This window comes from Helianthus annuus, chromosome 8, assembly GCF_002127325.2.
Source record: "Helianthus annuus cultivar XRQ/B chromosome 8, HanXRQr2.0-SUNRISE, whole genome shotgun sequence".
NCBI classification, from domain to species: domain Eukaryota; kingdom Viridiplantae; phylum Streptophyta; class Magnoliopsida; order Asterales; family Asteraceae; genus Helianthus; species Helianthus annuus.
Genome location: NC_035440.2, coordinates 51,283,212 through 51,299,273, shown reverse-complemented (window position 1 = coordinate 51,299,273; position 16,062 = coordinate 51,283,212). Strand labels below are relative to the sequence as shown.

General features: G+C 38.1%; 3 protein-coding genes across 4 annotated transcripts; all 3 read right to left on the bottom strand.

Annotated features, from left to right (window-relative positions):
• Positions 1 to 5,630: 5,630 nt before the first annotated feature.
• On the bottom strand, positions 5,631 to 9,889 carry LOC110872860 (putative late blight resistance protein homolog R1B-16). 2 transcript variants are annotated; one of them, XM_022121749.2, is made up of 4 exons: positions 9,756 to 9,889; positions 8,739 to 8,996; positions 6,196 to 8,520; positions 5,631 to 5,971 (listed from the first exon to the last, which is right to left on the bottom strand). In XM_022121749.2, the coding sequence occupies exons 2-3, from the start codon at positions 8,875 to 8,877 to the stop codon at positions 6,236 to 6,238; spliced, it is 2,424 nt and encodes an 807-aa protein (XP_021977441.1). In that variant the 5' UTR covers positions 8,878 to 8,996; positions 9,756 to 9,889; the 3' UTR covers positions 5,631 to 5,971; positions 6,196 to 6,235. The 2 variants fall into 2 exon arrangements, with proteins under 2 accessions (XP_021977441.1, XP_021977442.1); XM_022121750.2 differs by having other exon boundaries at positions 5,631 to 5,952.
• Positions 9,890 to 10,302: 413 nt separating this feature from the next.
• LOC118481121 lies at positions 10,303 to 11,455 on the bottom strand. Its single transcript, XM_035976268.1, has 2 exons — positions 11,209 to 11,455; positions 10,303 to 11,104 (listed from the first exon to the last, which is right to left on the bottom strand). Exons 1-2 carry the CDS (start codon positions 11,429 to 11,431, stop codon positions 10,722 to 10,724), a joined length of 606 nt encoding a protein of 201 aa, XP_035832161.1. The 5' UTR covers positions 11,432 to 11,455; the 3' UTR covers positions 10,303 to 10,721.
• Positions 11,456 to 14,549: 3,094 nt separating this feature from the next.
• LOC118481120 (chaperone protein dnaJ 20, chloroplastic-like) lies at positions 14,550 to 15,171 on the bottom strand. Its single transcript, XM_035976267.1, has one exon. It carries the CDS (start codon positions 15,117 to 15,119, stop codon positions 14,628 to 14,630), a length of 492 nt encoding a protein of 163 aa, XP_035832160.1. The 5' UTR covers positions 15,120 to 15,171; the 3' UTR covers positions 14,550 to 14,627.
• Between the last annotated feature and the right edge of the window lie 891 nt (positions 15,172 to 16,062).

The window sequence follows — 16,062 nt, the reverse complement described above, 5'->3', positions numbered from 1 at the left end:
GGAAAGCAATTTGCCGAGAAACCCTTCAGCCTTTGGTGCAAGGAATACAGGATCAACCAGATTTTTAGCTCAGTGGCTTACCCACAGTCAAATGGCCAGGTCGAAAGGACCAACAGAAGCATCGTGGAAGGCATCAAAACAAGATTGGGGAGGTATGAAAGCAATTGGCTCGAAGAATTGCCTAGCGTTTTATGGGCAATTAGAACAACCGAAAAAGCAAGTCACAAGAAAACACCTCACAGCTTGGTATTTGGATCCGAGGCCGTAATCCCCGCTGAAATAGGAGTTGTAACCCAACGAATTGTCAACATGGATCCCGAAGTAAATCAACAAGAGACCATGTTGAATTTACAACTCCTAGAGGAAGCCCGAGATCAAGCGGCAATACAAGAAGCCAAATATAAACAAAAGATGGAAGCCTACTACAACAAGAAGGTTAAGAATGAACGATTCAAGCCAGGGGATCTAGTCCTCAGAAACAACGAAGCTAGCAAAAAGGAAAATCAAGGGAAGCTGGACCCAAAATGGGAAGGTCCATATACCATCCTAGAAGCACACAAGGGCGGATCTTACAAGCTAGCAGACCCAGAAGGCAAAAGGCTTCCAAGGCACTGGAACGGAAAAAACCCTGAGAAAGTTCTATGTTTAGACAAAAAGTTTGGTTTGTATCAAAACGAAAACCTTTTGTAAAAGCAGATACTGCTTGAATGAATGAAGTTGATTTATCAAACTTGTCTTTCTATCCTAATATCAGGTTGAGAACCTAGCAAAAAACTCCATGGCAAGGGCCATGTAAGGGGATGAGCTCCCAGGCCATATCGCTCAATAGGTTCAAGGGTTGAATGAGCCTATATAAGGGGTGAGTTCCTAAATCAATACAACTCCATGAGATTTATTAAGAAAAAACAATAATGTCTCATAGACAGGTTTGAACAGCCTACACCAATCGTTCCTTAAGTCTTAGAAACATAATCAACAAATAGACTTACAAAATCAAATAAATTACAAAGAAATAATGAAAAGGATAGATACTACGTCTTGTTGTTAATAAACACTAAGGTAAAGTGTCTGCAGCACTGAACCCTTTAAAGTGTAAAAAACATAAAGACAAAGTAAACTCAACAAAGGAAAGACCAGAAAATAACAATCATCGACAAGGGAAAAATGAGCAGACCCATCAATAAAACATGCAAACCAAACCAAAAGCCGTCAAGGTTTCAAGCCAACAGAAAACAAGCTCGAGAGGTTAAAGGCTTTAACCCAAAAACAGCTACACAAAAGGCTTGAAGGGTTGAAAACCCACAAAACAAACCAAGCAAAACAAGTAAACAAACATAACACAAACAACATAGCAACCATCATATCATAATTAGGAAGGCCATAAAAGACCTTCAGAAAAAAAGTTAAAGCAAGTTCTAGTAACTTGCAAGAGAAACTAATGTTCAAACGGCTATTCAGGCATAACAAACCACCAACAGGAACCTTAAGGGTTCCTAGAAACCTAATATTGTTTAAGATATTACAGACATAAAGTGTTTGCTAAGAAAGCTACGAATAAACATCAGGTAGCAGAAGGCTTGGAACCTTCAGCTTTGGACTTCTTGGCTTTCTTAGTCTTCTTGGCCTTAGCACCCTCATCACCACCAACCCCAGAGGCCTCTAAACCAGCATCTTTTGAAACATCAGGCAGACTTGAGAGGGTATCATCGCTATCCCCAGAGTAAGATCTCTTCCTTGAAAGGGAACCCAAAACCTCAGCACACACCTTCTCATTCAGCCCCTCAGGTTTCAAATCCTGTAAAACAGATAAAGGCTTACCAAAGCAAGAAGAAACCTCATGAATATAAGGGTAGGTTAGCCTCTCCATCTGCTCAACAGAGCCTTTGAAAATATCAGAAGCCTCGGGGCGAAACATAGGTGATTTTTCCAAGGGTTGTCCAGACTCATAAAGCTTGTAACCAGCAATAAGGCGTTGATGTTTCCCCAGGTTCAGAAGCTTAGTATAAACATCACCAAGGGCAGAGTTAAACTCCTTGAAATGTAAAAGGTAAGTGACAACCTGCTGGAAACCATGCTCAATCAACCATTGATTGTCAGCAGTAACATGGCCAACCGAAGCTTTCAACCCTTCTTTTTCCTCACGAAAGGCCTGTTGCTGAACAACCAAGGCCTCCCGGTCAGCTTTTAACTTCAGCAAGTTAGCTTCAAAACTTTTCCTCAAATCACCCATCTCAATAACATGCATTTTCTTCAAATCACTAACCTCCTTCTGCCACGCTGCTTCCTTCTCCGCAAAACCAGCTATTTCCTTCTTCATCGATGCTAGGGAGGATTTCATCTTATCCTTTTTCTTGGAGAAGTCCTCATATTCTTGTATCCTTTGACGAAAACGAGTAATCCCTTGAGGAAGCATAGCCGCAAGGTTGCAGGTGCTTAAAACCATGCGAGACAACATTAAGTCATCATCCATCTCAGCAATGGTCTTGTGCACAGAAGGAGGAGCAAGATGACTAAGAGCATCCTCACAAACAGCAGCATCCTTGAAGGTGTCATCATTTTTTACTAACCAAGCAGGCACATAAGTACCTTCAGGATTCAACCCTTCAACGTCCCTGCTTGAAGACTCCTGAACAGGGGTAGAGACAACCTTTTTGCTTTGAACCTTTTTACCACGAACAACCAACTCCTTGTCCTTCTCAACACCGGCTTCAACCTGATCTTCCGAAACTTCAATATCGTCACTCAAATCCACCGGTTCAGTAGAGGTGGATTGAGGAGCAGCTTTCAAACGACGAGTAGATCGTCGAGTTGAAGCCTTGGGAGCAAGAGGCTTTGAGAAACCCTTCACAATTGACACACTAGCATACCCACTACCTTCAAACCTTTGCTCAGCAGTCCTAACAACAACATTTTCATTTGGAACAGAGGGAACATCCTCAAACACAACGTCCGAAGTGTCATCACTTTTAATAAAGTCCAAGGCAGACATAACTGCAAAGAACAATCAAACAAAACATAAGCCGAAAAATTAAAAAACAAAATAACAAGAAAAATAAAAATGCATACCCGTGCCATCTCTCATCAGAACCGGATCTCGGTCGGCTTTTTCCCACAACTTACTAACCCCCAATAGAACCAGCAAATGCTCAGGAAAGGGACGAACCCTCGCAGGGCATTTACGAATACATTGCAGAAAAGCATCATTTAAATCAGACTCAAGGGGTTCCGGTTCATTGAGAACGGCATCCGGGTGACGCCACACAGTTTTAAACGGAACAATAGTGTCCGAAACCCAGAAAAAACGATCTTTCCAAACTCCAAGTGTGGTAACCATCGATGAAATAAGGCCAGAATCAACTTTAGACGCTTCAAAAGTAAATCAATCGCCATTTTTGGCGAGACGAAAAAAGCGACGGAATAATAACAAAGAGGGATCATAACCAAGGGCACGGCACAAAACCTCGAAGTGTAAAACCCTAGCCATGCCCTTCGGATGAATCTGACCAAAGGAAACCCGGTAATACTCTAACAAATTCAAAACAAACAGAGAAAACGGGTAGCAAAGGTTTGAAAATTCAAAATGATGCAATAAAGGGCGATGAAACCAGCCGGACATTTATCAACCGAAGCATCACAGGCAGGAGCAGTAGGTGTAAATTCAGCCCCAATACCATAATCTTTACAAAACAACTCCACTTCCTCTTGGGTTAACCGGGAAAAGGATCTCGCTAAATCCTTAAGGGCACCCATTTTTGCAAGAAAATTATGAAACAAAAAGTAAAGCAAAGGGTGAACAAGCACTAACCTTGAGAGAAAAGGGGAAAGATTTGCAGGAAACACTTGATGGAAAATGAAATGACAGCAAAGAAAAATATAAAACGAATTAATATAGGGGCAATAAAAGTAATTAAAGTCTCCTGCAAAACCGCCACCCTATCTACTGCCATACATCAATCAAATCAACTGTCAATAATTTAAAATTCAAATTCAAATACTAACTGCCTCCAACCTTTCAACCACTCAAGCAACGAACCATTGAAACCGTCAAGCAATAACACACAGGCATAAAAGTCAGAAGTCTTTGAGTATACTACCCAAAAGCCTCTGACTTGGGGGGCTGATGACGGGGGTAGCCCAAGACCAAATAAAGTAACCAAACATATAAGTGCTTAAAAGGTTAAACGGTTCAATGGTTAAAAAGCTGTGAAGTGGGAAAAGCGAGAAGGGAACAGTAATCAATCACATCCGAGCTCACTCCACCAACCCACGCTCGCAAAAACAGAGCAGGTCTGCAATACATGCTATTACCCAGGGGTCCAAAGCCTTCAACCCCAAAAGGGGAAACCCTCCACTGCAAACAGGTTCCACTAGTCTTGTACATACCATTTGAGGAGATGTCTTCCCCTATAAGAAGACAGCTCTTTCACCTCAAAAAGACATTCCAAACCGGAGAAAGATTCCTTCATCTCTGGTCATTCATAAGAGTACTTGCTTCCAAGTTACTCCTCGCCATATTCACCACATACATTCTGTCTGCTTTCGTTTCTGGATTCGAGCTTGTCTCGGAGAAAGAACCTCAAAGCAAATAACAACTAAATACTAGTGAACCTCCTTCCACGTTTAGCAAACGTGGGGGGACCCCGCGACCTGCGTTAGGCAAAACTGAACCCTTCAGCCTTTTTGCCTAACCAACTCAGCTACCATCCTCGGTCTCGTGTTTGTTGCATCAACAGGAACAATGCCAGAAGATGGTAAAGTGAAGATTAAGTTTGAAGGCTGCAACTTTGGTTTCTTCATGATGCACATTTATCAGAGGAGATACAAGAAAACTGATGCATGAAGATTGAGAATTGTTCAATCAACAGACTCTTGGCAAGTTGGCATTGTTAGATTATCCTTGGCTAGGAACGTTGTCTATAAATGGGTACTGTTAACCCCCGAAACCCGCTGTCGGCTGCTCTCGATCTTTCTCTGTACATCTCAGTTCAACTAAGGATCAAGGATGGCACATGGTGTGTGAAGCAATGATGCATATCTTGTCTTTGAATTGAAATGGTGTTATGAATTTACAAACTCATATAGTGTTTAGAAAGATTTGTATTGATATGGGAGTTGTTGTACTTGCATCCATTTAATAGATCATTTTTTTTATTGTTATGATCAGTGAGTTTTCCACTTTTCCAAATATTATGTTAACTTTATTCTAGTTTAATCTTTGACTGATGGAATCTGTAAGACAGTATGATAATAGACCGTGATGAAACTGATGGTAAAACAAAGTTTAATTTGTTGAAGTAGCACCTAGTGTAAACAAGGGGTTTGGGAACTGTGACTTGATGGTGATTGAATAGTTGACTGCAGCTCCTTTGCTGTGTTTCTGTTGTGATTTAGCCGTGAGTTGGTGAGCGATTCAAGCTGAGAATGTGTTAGAAACAGGAATAAAACAGGGAAGAAACTCATTTGTTCAACCATCTCTACGCATACATCATGTTTATACATATCAATACAAAGTGAAACCGAAGATAAATCATAAATATGGTATGAAAAGTAAGGAGTAAGGGTGGTAATCATGTTTTTGTACATTATTAATTTGTGAAAGCTTATTAGTTGTATTAGAACTTGCACACACGTTGACATGAATGATATGCTGTTTATGAATATTCTGTTGGTTATCAAGCTTTGGTTGCAACACACACTACATTAAATAAGAAGCACAGAAACATGATCCTAAGGCTAAGGAGATAACCCACGTGAAATATGTCCATGATCTCACGTATACTCCACAGTACACGGTCAACAATAACCAATTCTCCAACTAATTAAACTCTAACTAAATGCAAATAAAACAAATACATAAACGCCAATAAATATATAATTCTTCTGCTGCAAGTTTGGAGCCCAATCTGACCCGTTTCCAAAACCCAAAGCCCATGCTTTCATGATTCGCCTGACCTGTGACCCGTAAACAAACCTGAATAATCCAACATATTCGTCATTTGAAAACCAACATTGTTTAATTTTCATCCTACAAACAATGAAATTACACAAACGCACGAGAATGTATAACAAGGTGATGAAGCTATTTCACAAATTTTTAACCAAAATATGCTAAATGAAAAAAAAGTTTCTTGTAAATTTAAATTGTTAATTGTTTTACTTTACATAATAGAAAAATAACATCCAAAAGATACTAACCTGAGAAACTGAAAGTTTAATCAACTGTTAAGGGGACACCTCAACGATTGTTGGTTGCATGTACTTTCAAGAAGAAGTTCCCTTCGCTTTCTTGCTCCTTTTGGATTTTTAACGCGGAAACCTGTGTGGAATATCTACACCACTGTACCTCAATTGCCTCCAGTGTGTTGATCTTGCCAAGCTCAGAAGGGATACTTTCAAGACATAAGCATTGACGAACCACTAACCGTTTTAGACCAGGGAAGTTTTCCCTCCAGCATACCCATTGGCTTAAGTTCAAATTATGCAATTTTAATATCTTAAGTTGTTTAAACTCCACATCGTCTGTCTCCCACGTTTCTCCAATACATGCATGAAACTTTAATTTTAGAACCTCCAGATTAAGTAGCAAAGATAAGGCCCACATGTCTTCCCAATCCATGCAAGTGTTTGACAACGTCAGGTTTTTGAGCGTTTCTGGGAACATCATAGTATTGAGCAACCTTGTTGGTTTACCATAAGGAATCGTATTCAGTAGTTTTAATTTCTGAAGGTGCTGTAAAGCGCGTATGTTTGGAAATTCAAGTTCACCTTGGCTCGACACCAGTGGTCCACAAATGCCAAGCTTTCTAAGATTGGGAGTCCTTGAAAATATATTATGGCAAGATTGAGGACTTACTTGCGATAAGGTTTGCAGTCTATCATTCTTTGTTTCATGTACAAAACAAGGATCCTCAATATGATTTTCCCCTGTTTTTATACAAAGATGCCTTAGATTTACCATACTCCATATGGTTTTTGGTACAACAATATTCTTTCTTGACGCTATTATCAACATTTGTAGGTTGACAAGGCTTGATATTGATGCGCTTGGACTTCCATCACGAGCTTGAATGGCCAAGTATCTTAGGTTAAGCAGCTGTGTTACCTCAGCGGGAAACATGGAGACGGAGATAGATTCCACATCAAGAGTCCTAAGGGATTCATACCTTTCTATATCGAATGATTGGCCGTTTCGAAGAAATTTGCCAAACTCAGATGGATAGCAAAAATCAGATAACAAGGATAATTCAGGAGGCTCCAATGGCAAAAGAAGCATTATACTTTCTGTGGTTTCATCGAGAGAAGCCGTGGCGTGATCATGCTTGCGAACTTCTTGAGAAAAATTCTCTTCATCTGCTTTTTTACGGCATAAATCTCGCAACAAATCATGGATGCGGCATGTTTTGATCTGGCCATTAACCCTCCTTTTGCCAGGGATTAGCAAACTTCTCTTGATTAAATCCATCAAGAAATCCTCTGCAACATCCTCTAATGTTCCGCTTTCAGTTTCATGTATGAATCCCTGAGCAATCCAGAGCCAAATCAGCTTTGTCACCGGGATGTCATAGTCTTCAGGAAACACCCCAACAAAGACAAAACACTGTCTCAAGTGAAGAGGTAACTGATTATAGCTTAAAGCCAGTGAATCCATGTATTGGCCTGGATCACGAACCATAAACGAATGTAGACTCTCAGAAATTTGTAACCACGAGTTTTCTGCCCAGTTATTTTTCAAAATACCAGCCGTTATAACAATTGCAAGGGGCAAACCTTTACATTTTCTTGTTATCGCTCTTGCATGTCCCTTCAACCGATAAGGACAAACTCCGGTTCTAAATACCTTCTTACTAAATATTTTCCAACTTTCATTTTCGGTACGAAGGCGCAAGACATGAGTAGGTTTTGCTGCCTTTACATGTAAACTCAATTCAATGTCACGAGTAGTAAACAGAACTCGACTCCCGACTTTATCATCTGGAAAATAAATTCTGATATCATTCCAAAACGTACAATCCCAAATATCATCAAACACCACCAAATATCGATGTCCCTTTAGTAGTCTGTATAGCGTCTCCCCCAACTGTTCATCACTCATTTTATTAGTCTCATCTGTAAGATCGTTTGTTAAATGGCTTAATACACCAAGTAACAAATCCCTCTTCAGATATGTTTGAGAAACACAATTCCACGCTCGATAGTGAAACGTATACTCGATTAACGGATCCTTGTATAGTTTTCTAGCCAAGGTCGTCTTACCAAGCCCAGCCATTCCCGCAATCGTTAAAACCTGCAACTTCATTGTACAAGTTGTGGTAAGCTGATCAAGTAGTGTTTGTACTTCATCATCGAAGCCCTCGACAGTTTCTTCTAACTCTACATCTGAGCCATATCTGATTTCCAAGAGCTTTTCACAATTCTCAAGTACCATGTCAATCTGATATCGAGAGAAAGCTGGGACAACCGAGTCAGCAAATTCTAACTCCATATCATGTAATATAATCTTCACTTCTTCATTTTCATATCCTAGCACAGTGGCGGAACTAGACCTTCAACTCAGGGGTATCCCAAAATTTTTTAAGGGTGTTCTCGTACTTGTTCAGGGGTGTCCTGTGTATAAAAATCGGAAAAAAAGGGGTGTCCTGTGTATAAAAATCGGAAAAAAAATTTTTTTTTACACTACTGGTCAAAACTTGAGCCGTAGCCCGGGCTACGCCCGTTAAGCCTACAGGTCCGCCCCTGTCCTAGCATCATACTTCGCAGGTGATCTATCAGATCTTTATAATATTTTCTCTTATCGTACGGAATTTTCTTATGATCCTGGATCTGCATGCTGGAGATTAATCTCTTTAAGATGAGAGCATTAGCATTAGCATCAGCCATGATGTTCTCCTGATATAATCACACTGTTGGATATATCAACGGTACCTCAGAACATTAATACTCAGCTGGACTGGCAGTAATTGTTATCGTCCACAGAACAAGATTCCAAGTTGATTCATCTGGAATGATTTCCAGGGTCATGTGTTAGTGTTTGCCAGTTGAAAAGAATTTTAAACTACTTATAGATAGATACAGCATTTTTTTTTCCAATTAGAATACGACTATATAGTGATGATTTGACTGATTTAGTAGGGGAGGGGGTACATTCGGTAAAAACCATAAGGGGGAATGCATTTAGCACAACCGGTTGCTAAAATGGTAGTGCATACATACACTACATCGCGTACAAGTAAAGAAGGCAGAAAAGAATAGAACATGTAAAAGAAGATGTGGAACACCACATGTCAATTTCTTTAACTAACTTACAAGCCAAACACCATTATTTTATTAACTAAATTAAAATGTCACATGTTCTAATTCGTTTAAGAGGATTTCAATCCCATCAAATTGTAATTCCTTCGGCGTATTTCAAAGCTCTTTGACGAATTCCAATTCCTTCAAAAAAATATCATGTGAACCGAACACCCCTTAGGTTTATACACGGTCAAACGTCATACCCATCACAAGTTTGCTAGGAAAATGTTATATTAGTAGCTAATCTTAGCACTAATATTGCATGATACTGGGGTTTGGGCAGATACCACCACCAGAAGGTTAAAGTCTGCTTAATGGTCAATAAGATACAACTATGAAGAACAATGTATACTGTAATCAGAACAATTGAATTAGATATGCATAATATAAGCAGACATGTTTAGTTTGTTAAAAGTTTAAAATCTAAAATGCAACTGCAATTGGAGATAAGAAGCAGAACTCACTGCAGATGATGATCGGCTTGAGTGAATTGAAGTACAGCAATGGAGGATCTGTCTAAGTGTATTCAAGATCTAATGTGAACCCAAATTGAGTAAAGTGCAACAGTGGTCTTGAACTACTTTCCAACATACACTTAGACCATGTGTAGTGGTAGAAGCTTATAATGCCCCCACCATGGGGCATTATACGACACGTGGCGTCCTAGTCAGCAAAGGGGCATTATAGCAAAAGTGGTGTAGTGGGGCATTATGCCATAACCCCCATTCAATCATTTTACAATCATTTCCCAATTATTTTTTTTAATTTAAAACATAAAAAAAACTTCATTAATTTAAAAATAAAATTACATTACTTGAAAAAAAAAATAAAAAAAAAAACTGAAAAAAAAAACCGAAAATAAAAAAAAAACAGAAAAAAAGCTGAAAAAAATAAAAAAAAAACAATACTAGAAATAAAAAAAACATCCGATTAAATTAAAAAAAACTAGTTTTCGTCTTCGCTTTCTTCACCCTCGCCAACTTCGTCTTCTTCGTCCTCCGTTTCTTCCTCTCCCTCAGGTGGTACGTACCGAACCGACCATGCGTGGTGTACCAAATCAACCATTAACTGGGAATGGTACGGTTCGTAACGCAACTCTCGCGCATTATTCACTCTTTCTTCCATTGACGCCTGCGGATGCTCCTGTTGAACGGCTTCTGGCACGTAATTCTGGCATATCGCCTTTCCTTCGTCTTCCAAAATCATGTTGTGCATGATTATACAAGCGTACATAGCATCTCTCATTTTTTGCTTGCTCCATGCACGACAAGGATTTCTCAAGTATTGCCAGCGTTGTTTAAGAACCCCAAAGCATCTCTCAATGTCTTTTCGTGAAGACTCTTGAACCTTTTTAAAGTATGCTCTTTTGTCATCAATAGGATCACTAAACGTCTTCACAAAAATCGAATGCCTAGGATAAATTCCGTCGCTCAAATAATATCCATGGGGTAGTAGTTTCCATTTGCGTAAAACGACGCTTTTGGAGCTTTGCCAGAAATCCACTCCTCTAACAACGGCGATTGTTCAAAAACATTGATATCATTGCATGACCCGACCACGCCAAAGTAAGCCGACCAAACCCAAAGGTCCTGTGAAGCAACCGCCTGAAGAATAATAGTGGGTCCTTTTTGGTCACCACGTGTGTGTTGGCCTCGCCATGCAGTCGGGCAGTTATCCCAACGCCAATGCATGCAATCTATGCTCCCGATCATACCAGGCAAACCATGCTCGGCGTTATGTACCTCGTAGATCTTTTGAAGGTCCTCCCATGTAGGCGTTCTAAGATAACGCGCACCGTACACATCAATTATACCTTTATAAAAAAATTATAGATAAACATAAGATTCAAAAAAAAAAAAAAATTCTAAGCATACTCGTCGTTTAAAAAAAAATAAGAGTAAAGTATAAGAATTATACCGCGACAAAAATGTTCCAAGCTATCTCGTGTTGTTTTCTCCGCCATTTTTAGATACTCGTCGTTGATGTCGGTAGTGTTACCATAAGCAAGGATTCGTAATGCCGACGTACACTTTTGGATACCGGTAAATCCAAGTGCCCCTCTCGCATCCGGTTTTTGTTTAAAATAATCGTAGTTGGCTTCCAAGTCGTTGACTATGCGTAGAAACAACCGCTTACTCATCCGGAAACGACGCCTAAAAAATTCGTTTGAGAATGTCGGCGCCTCGTCAAAATAGTCTTTCATCAAACGCTCGTGTGCCGCGCGTCGGTCTCGTTCAACATAGCCTCTTTTATTTTTTGGTGCTTCGGGCCGACGAGAATGGTTGACATATCGCACCGCTAGTTGACATGCACTCGTAACCGCCTCTTGCTCAAGCTCCTCATCGGTCGAACCATCGCCATCCGCAAAATACTCGTTGTAGTAAAAATTTATCATGGATGAAGAACTAGGAGAATCCATCAAGTTTTTTTAAAAATTGTGGGATTTTTTTGAGAGGTTTTGAGATTGTTTTTGTTGAAAATGGATGAGTTTTGGTTGTTTATATATATATATACATACATATATATATATATATATATATATATATAATAGGTTTAAAAAAAAAATCAAACTAGCCGTTGGAATATAGCCGTTTGATTGGTGGTTGAATTGTGATTAAGCGTTTTAATTTAAACGCCGGGATCGATTTTTTTGATTTAAAACGCCCCAAAACGCCCCCCCGTAATGGGGATATGGGCGTTATAGAGCGTTTTGGGGCAAAAATTTTAAAAAAAAACGCCCCATTACACACGGTCTTATGGATAAGATATTATTTTGTTTTGCAATAATGGTCTCTGCTAATGTCATATTATTTTAGTCCGTATGATTTGAACCATTTTACTAGTTTAGTCCAAAGGTTTGAAACGTCGTTATTTTAGTCTAGATAGTTTCAAACGTTTCCATTTTAGTCCACTGGGTTAACTCCATCCATTTATTTTCTTACTAGAAGGGCATTTTGGTCATTTTATATTGTGGAATTGCCCTTCTAGTTAACGGAATTACATAAAAATTGACCGAAATGCCCTTCTAGTTAACAGAATAAATGGATGGAGTTAACCTAGTGGACTAAAATGATAATGTTTGAAACTACTTGGACTAAAATGACAATCTTTCAAACCTTTGGACTAAACTGGCAAAATACCCAAACCACGAGGAATAAAACGACATTTAACTCTTTTTTATATAAAGATATCAATGATCAGAGTGAGATGGGAATGAGATTGTGGGGGAACCTTTATATAAAGATATTAATTAAGCAAAGATACTTCAAAAAAATAAGCAAAGATATTAATCCTCTAATGAGAGTATTTAATGTAATTAAGGATCATTACACTGGTAAGAACATTTGGAGCTAGGGAGAGCAACCTCTCGGTCCTTTCGGATAGATGTATATGGTTTGCAATTTACTTTCTCAGACGTTACCAATAGCTTTGCTATGGGTGTGGACGGAGTATGGTTTGTTTATTTGTTTGTACACTGGTATAACATTAAATTTCAGTTGGTTTAATCGCTATCGTCCAAATTCATGGCGTAGTTTTAATTCATAGACTTTTCCATGTAATCACAACATTATATGCTCAAGCTCTTTGCTAGCTAGCAGCTTGTTTCTTTTGGTTAATAAAATTGTTGATGCTCAAAGAAAATAGGCAGTGTGGATATGTTTTTCATCCTCGCCGTTATAGATAATAAAAATTATAAATTTCTGAATTTTTATTCAACAATTGATACTTGATTCATCTTATAATTGTATATAGCCGTTCTAGAAAAAAAAGGTTTTCTGGAAAAAAAAATAAACTAAATAAATGCATTGGTGTCAATTTTTATCGTTCGATACAACAAATTCTTGGTTCGCAGATGAAAGGATCAAAGGAAAGGAAGAAGATTATTGGAGCGTTTCTTTTGATTGCAGTTTGGGAGATTATGAAGGCGAGAAATAAGAAGACTTTCAACACGTTCACTTCATACGAACGGTGGAGCTTACAAAAGAAAACTTGTTTCTTTGGATTACGAGTAGCTTTAAATGTGGGAACCTTTGTGGTGTGAGTTTAATATCTGTGATATAATTTCGTAAGTTATTGGGTTGTTTTATTCTTGGTTTGTCAACAGTTTTTTGCTGGTCGGTTTTCTATATTATTTAGGCTATAGGGTGTGGTTATGACCCTAATGATCACCATGACCCTCCACGTTAGTGCCATGTAACCCACATCTAATCCATCATCCAAAACTACTACCTAAGGGTGTGGTCATGACCTAAATCACTAGCCCCTTATTTATTTTAATTTATCTTTGTTTAAAGAAAAAGGAAATGATTTGTTGAAAAATGGAAAGGAGGACCATGGTTGCCATGGTTTAATCCATGCAAACCATGGTAGATCAAGCAAAAGGGTGGTGTAGCATTCCATTCATGTTCCTAGGTGGTAAACCATGTCCCAACCATGACCCCCACACCCTATAGCCTAAGTTTTATCGTTAAAAAAGTCAATTTATTAAAGTAATCAATTGACGTGAAAATGCTTTATTTATGGAAATATTAACTAATTAAAGTAATCAATTGACGTGAAAAAAGCTTTATTTATGAAAATATTAACTAAGGTTAAAGTAGGTTAGAAATTATTTATTTTCCAACTAAGGTTAAAGTAGGTTAGAAATGATTTATTTTCCAATTAAGCTTAAAGTAGGTTAGAAATTATTTATTTTCCAACTAAGGTTAAAGTAGGTTAGAAAGGATTTATTTTCCAACTAAGGTTAAAGTAGGTTAGAAATGATTTATTTTCCAATTAAGCTTAAAGTAGGTTAGAAATTGTTTATTTTCCAAATATGAAATTATTTGAAGAAAAAAAATATATAATAGACTATAATTTTGGGCCACAGGACTGGCCCAAACCCAAGCATTTTGAGTCTTGGGCTTTGGACCTCTAAATAAATAGGGCATCCAGCTTTAAAAGAAAATTAGTATTAACTATATATATGATATTTGGGCTGGGTTGTGATGGATATTATTAATATATAGCAGATTTGTAGCGGTGCTGCATATGGAGTATTGTATTTGGGCGACAATTGCGATTTACTCAATTTTTTAGGGAAAAAGGCCTCTAGTTTTTACTTCGTTTTAGGCCACCAAAATAAAATGGTTGAGCTGGCCGTGGCCAGAATGAGTATGAATCCGTGAGGCATATATGTCTCATTTATATAAATTTATATAATTAGCAAATTTTGCAAAAATCAGGTCGTATGAATATACACCTAAAGTGGAGCAAAATGAAGTTAATTGCATAGTAATATATTAACGAACAAGGCAACGTTATCAACATGTCAAACGATCGGATTGATGTAGATATTAATCATATTTTCCTACGTTAAATTCATTTTTCATACTCTCCATTCGATCCGCAGATCGTTTCTTGAGTCCTTCAAGTTGCATTTCCCACACCTTCCTTGAAAACTTCCCTTTTTGCTCATCACAATCAAGGCAACCGGAGCCACATGACCCGAAAGATTCAACCAAGATCAATTCATTATCATACATTCTTCTTGAATTTGGATCCGAAAGAACTTCGTAGGCTTTCTGTAGCTCCACAAATTTCTTGGTGCATTCATCTCTAATGGAAGAGGGGCACACATCTGGATGGAGTTGAAGAGCTTTGGCTCGGTACGCCTTCTTCAGCTCTTCGAAACTAACGTTTCGCGATTCTAGTGAAAGAACTTGGTACAAATTCTTGTTTTGCATGTGCAAGTCTTTCATCCTGCATGATATACTTCTGTTCTTGGTGCTATAAATGTTTGTTTCTTTTTTGAATATGAAATCACTTTTTTGAAACACAATATTCATCCTTAGATCAATATTTGTGTTAGTTTGTGTGCTTGAGAGAGAGAGAGAGATCTAATGGTGAAGTTTGTGATGAAGAAAATCAAATAATCAAAGAAGTGTTCTATATAAAGGAGATTAATTTTTGACAGCTTGATAACTGGGGTCTGGTGAAACCTAGTTTAATATTAAACGAGGAATCAAATAGTGGGAGTAGCCCACTTGGTAGAGGCTCTTGCCTCTTAGTGGGAGGTCTTGGGTTCAATCCCAAACAAGGAGTAGATTAGTATTTAATTGGTGTAATTTAGGAGTATGTAAGGTTTACCATTAAAAAAAAATAGTGTGTTTTTTATAATATGACCATCCGGTCCATACGGGCCGGTATGCATTTATTATTAAAAATTTAAGTTGCTTATATTGATTTACACTATAAACTAATAGACATTTTGATGGTATACACGTGCATATATTCTTATATTTTTTACGTCGACCTTGGGGTCGGGTTAGCTTGATTTTAACTCGTATGTCTATTTTTTCTAATGTCACATATATTGTGTATATATTAAAATGTATCTACAAAACTATTATCAAACTAACTATTTTACTTACAATAATTGAATAATTTAAGAGGCTATTTACACCATTTTTTGCGAGACGTTAAAGCCTGCCACAATGGAGAGAGTGAGGGACCATGGGCACTTACACCGCCACTGCATGGCACGATGAAGTGGCGCTAGCAGGGCGTGGACTAATTCACAGGCACCATGGCAGGGACGAGTTAAACGTTGGGGTGAGAGTGGGGCAATATCCATTTTCACACCACCACAACACACCTTAGGTTGTACTTTTTATTTTGACGTATTATATATTTATATGAACCATAACGCAAAAAGGCTATTTTTAGCTCGATCAAATCCTCTTTATTTTTTTTCCTTTTCATGAAATCTTATAAATTAAATATAGTTAA

What these genes read in the sequence shown, in the direction of transcription:
- LOC118481121 (XM_035976268.1), bottom strand. Translation starts at nt 11,431, where the DNA reads ATGAGTAAGCGGTTGTTTCTACGCATAGTCAACGACTTGGAAGCCAAC. An exon ending in CTTGGAACATTTTTGTCGCG is followed by an intron (nt 11,105 to 11,208) that starts GTATAATTCTTA and finishes TTTTTTATAAAG; the next exon opens with GTATAATTGATGTGTACGGT.
- LOC110872860 (XM_022121749.2), bottom strand. Translation starts at nt 8,877, where the DNA reads ATGGCTGATGCTAATGCTAATGCTCTCATCTTAAAGAGATTAATCTCC. An exon ending in CCTGCGAAGTATGATGCTAG is followed by an intron (nt 8,521 to 8,738) that starts GACAGGGGCGGA and finishes CCACTGTGCTAG; the next exon opens with GATATGAAAATGAAGAAGTG.
- LOC118481120 (XM_035976267.1), bottom strand. Translation starts at nt 15,119, where the DNA reads ATGAATATTGTGTTTCAAAAAAGTGATTTCATATTCAAAAAAGAAACA.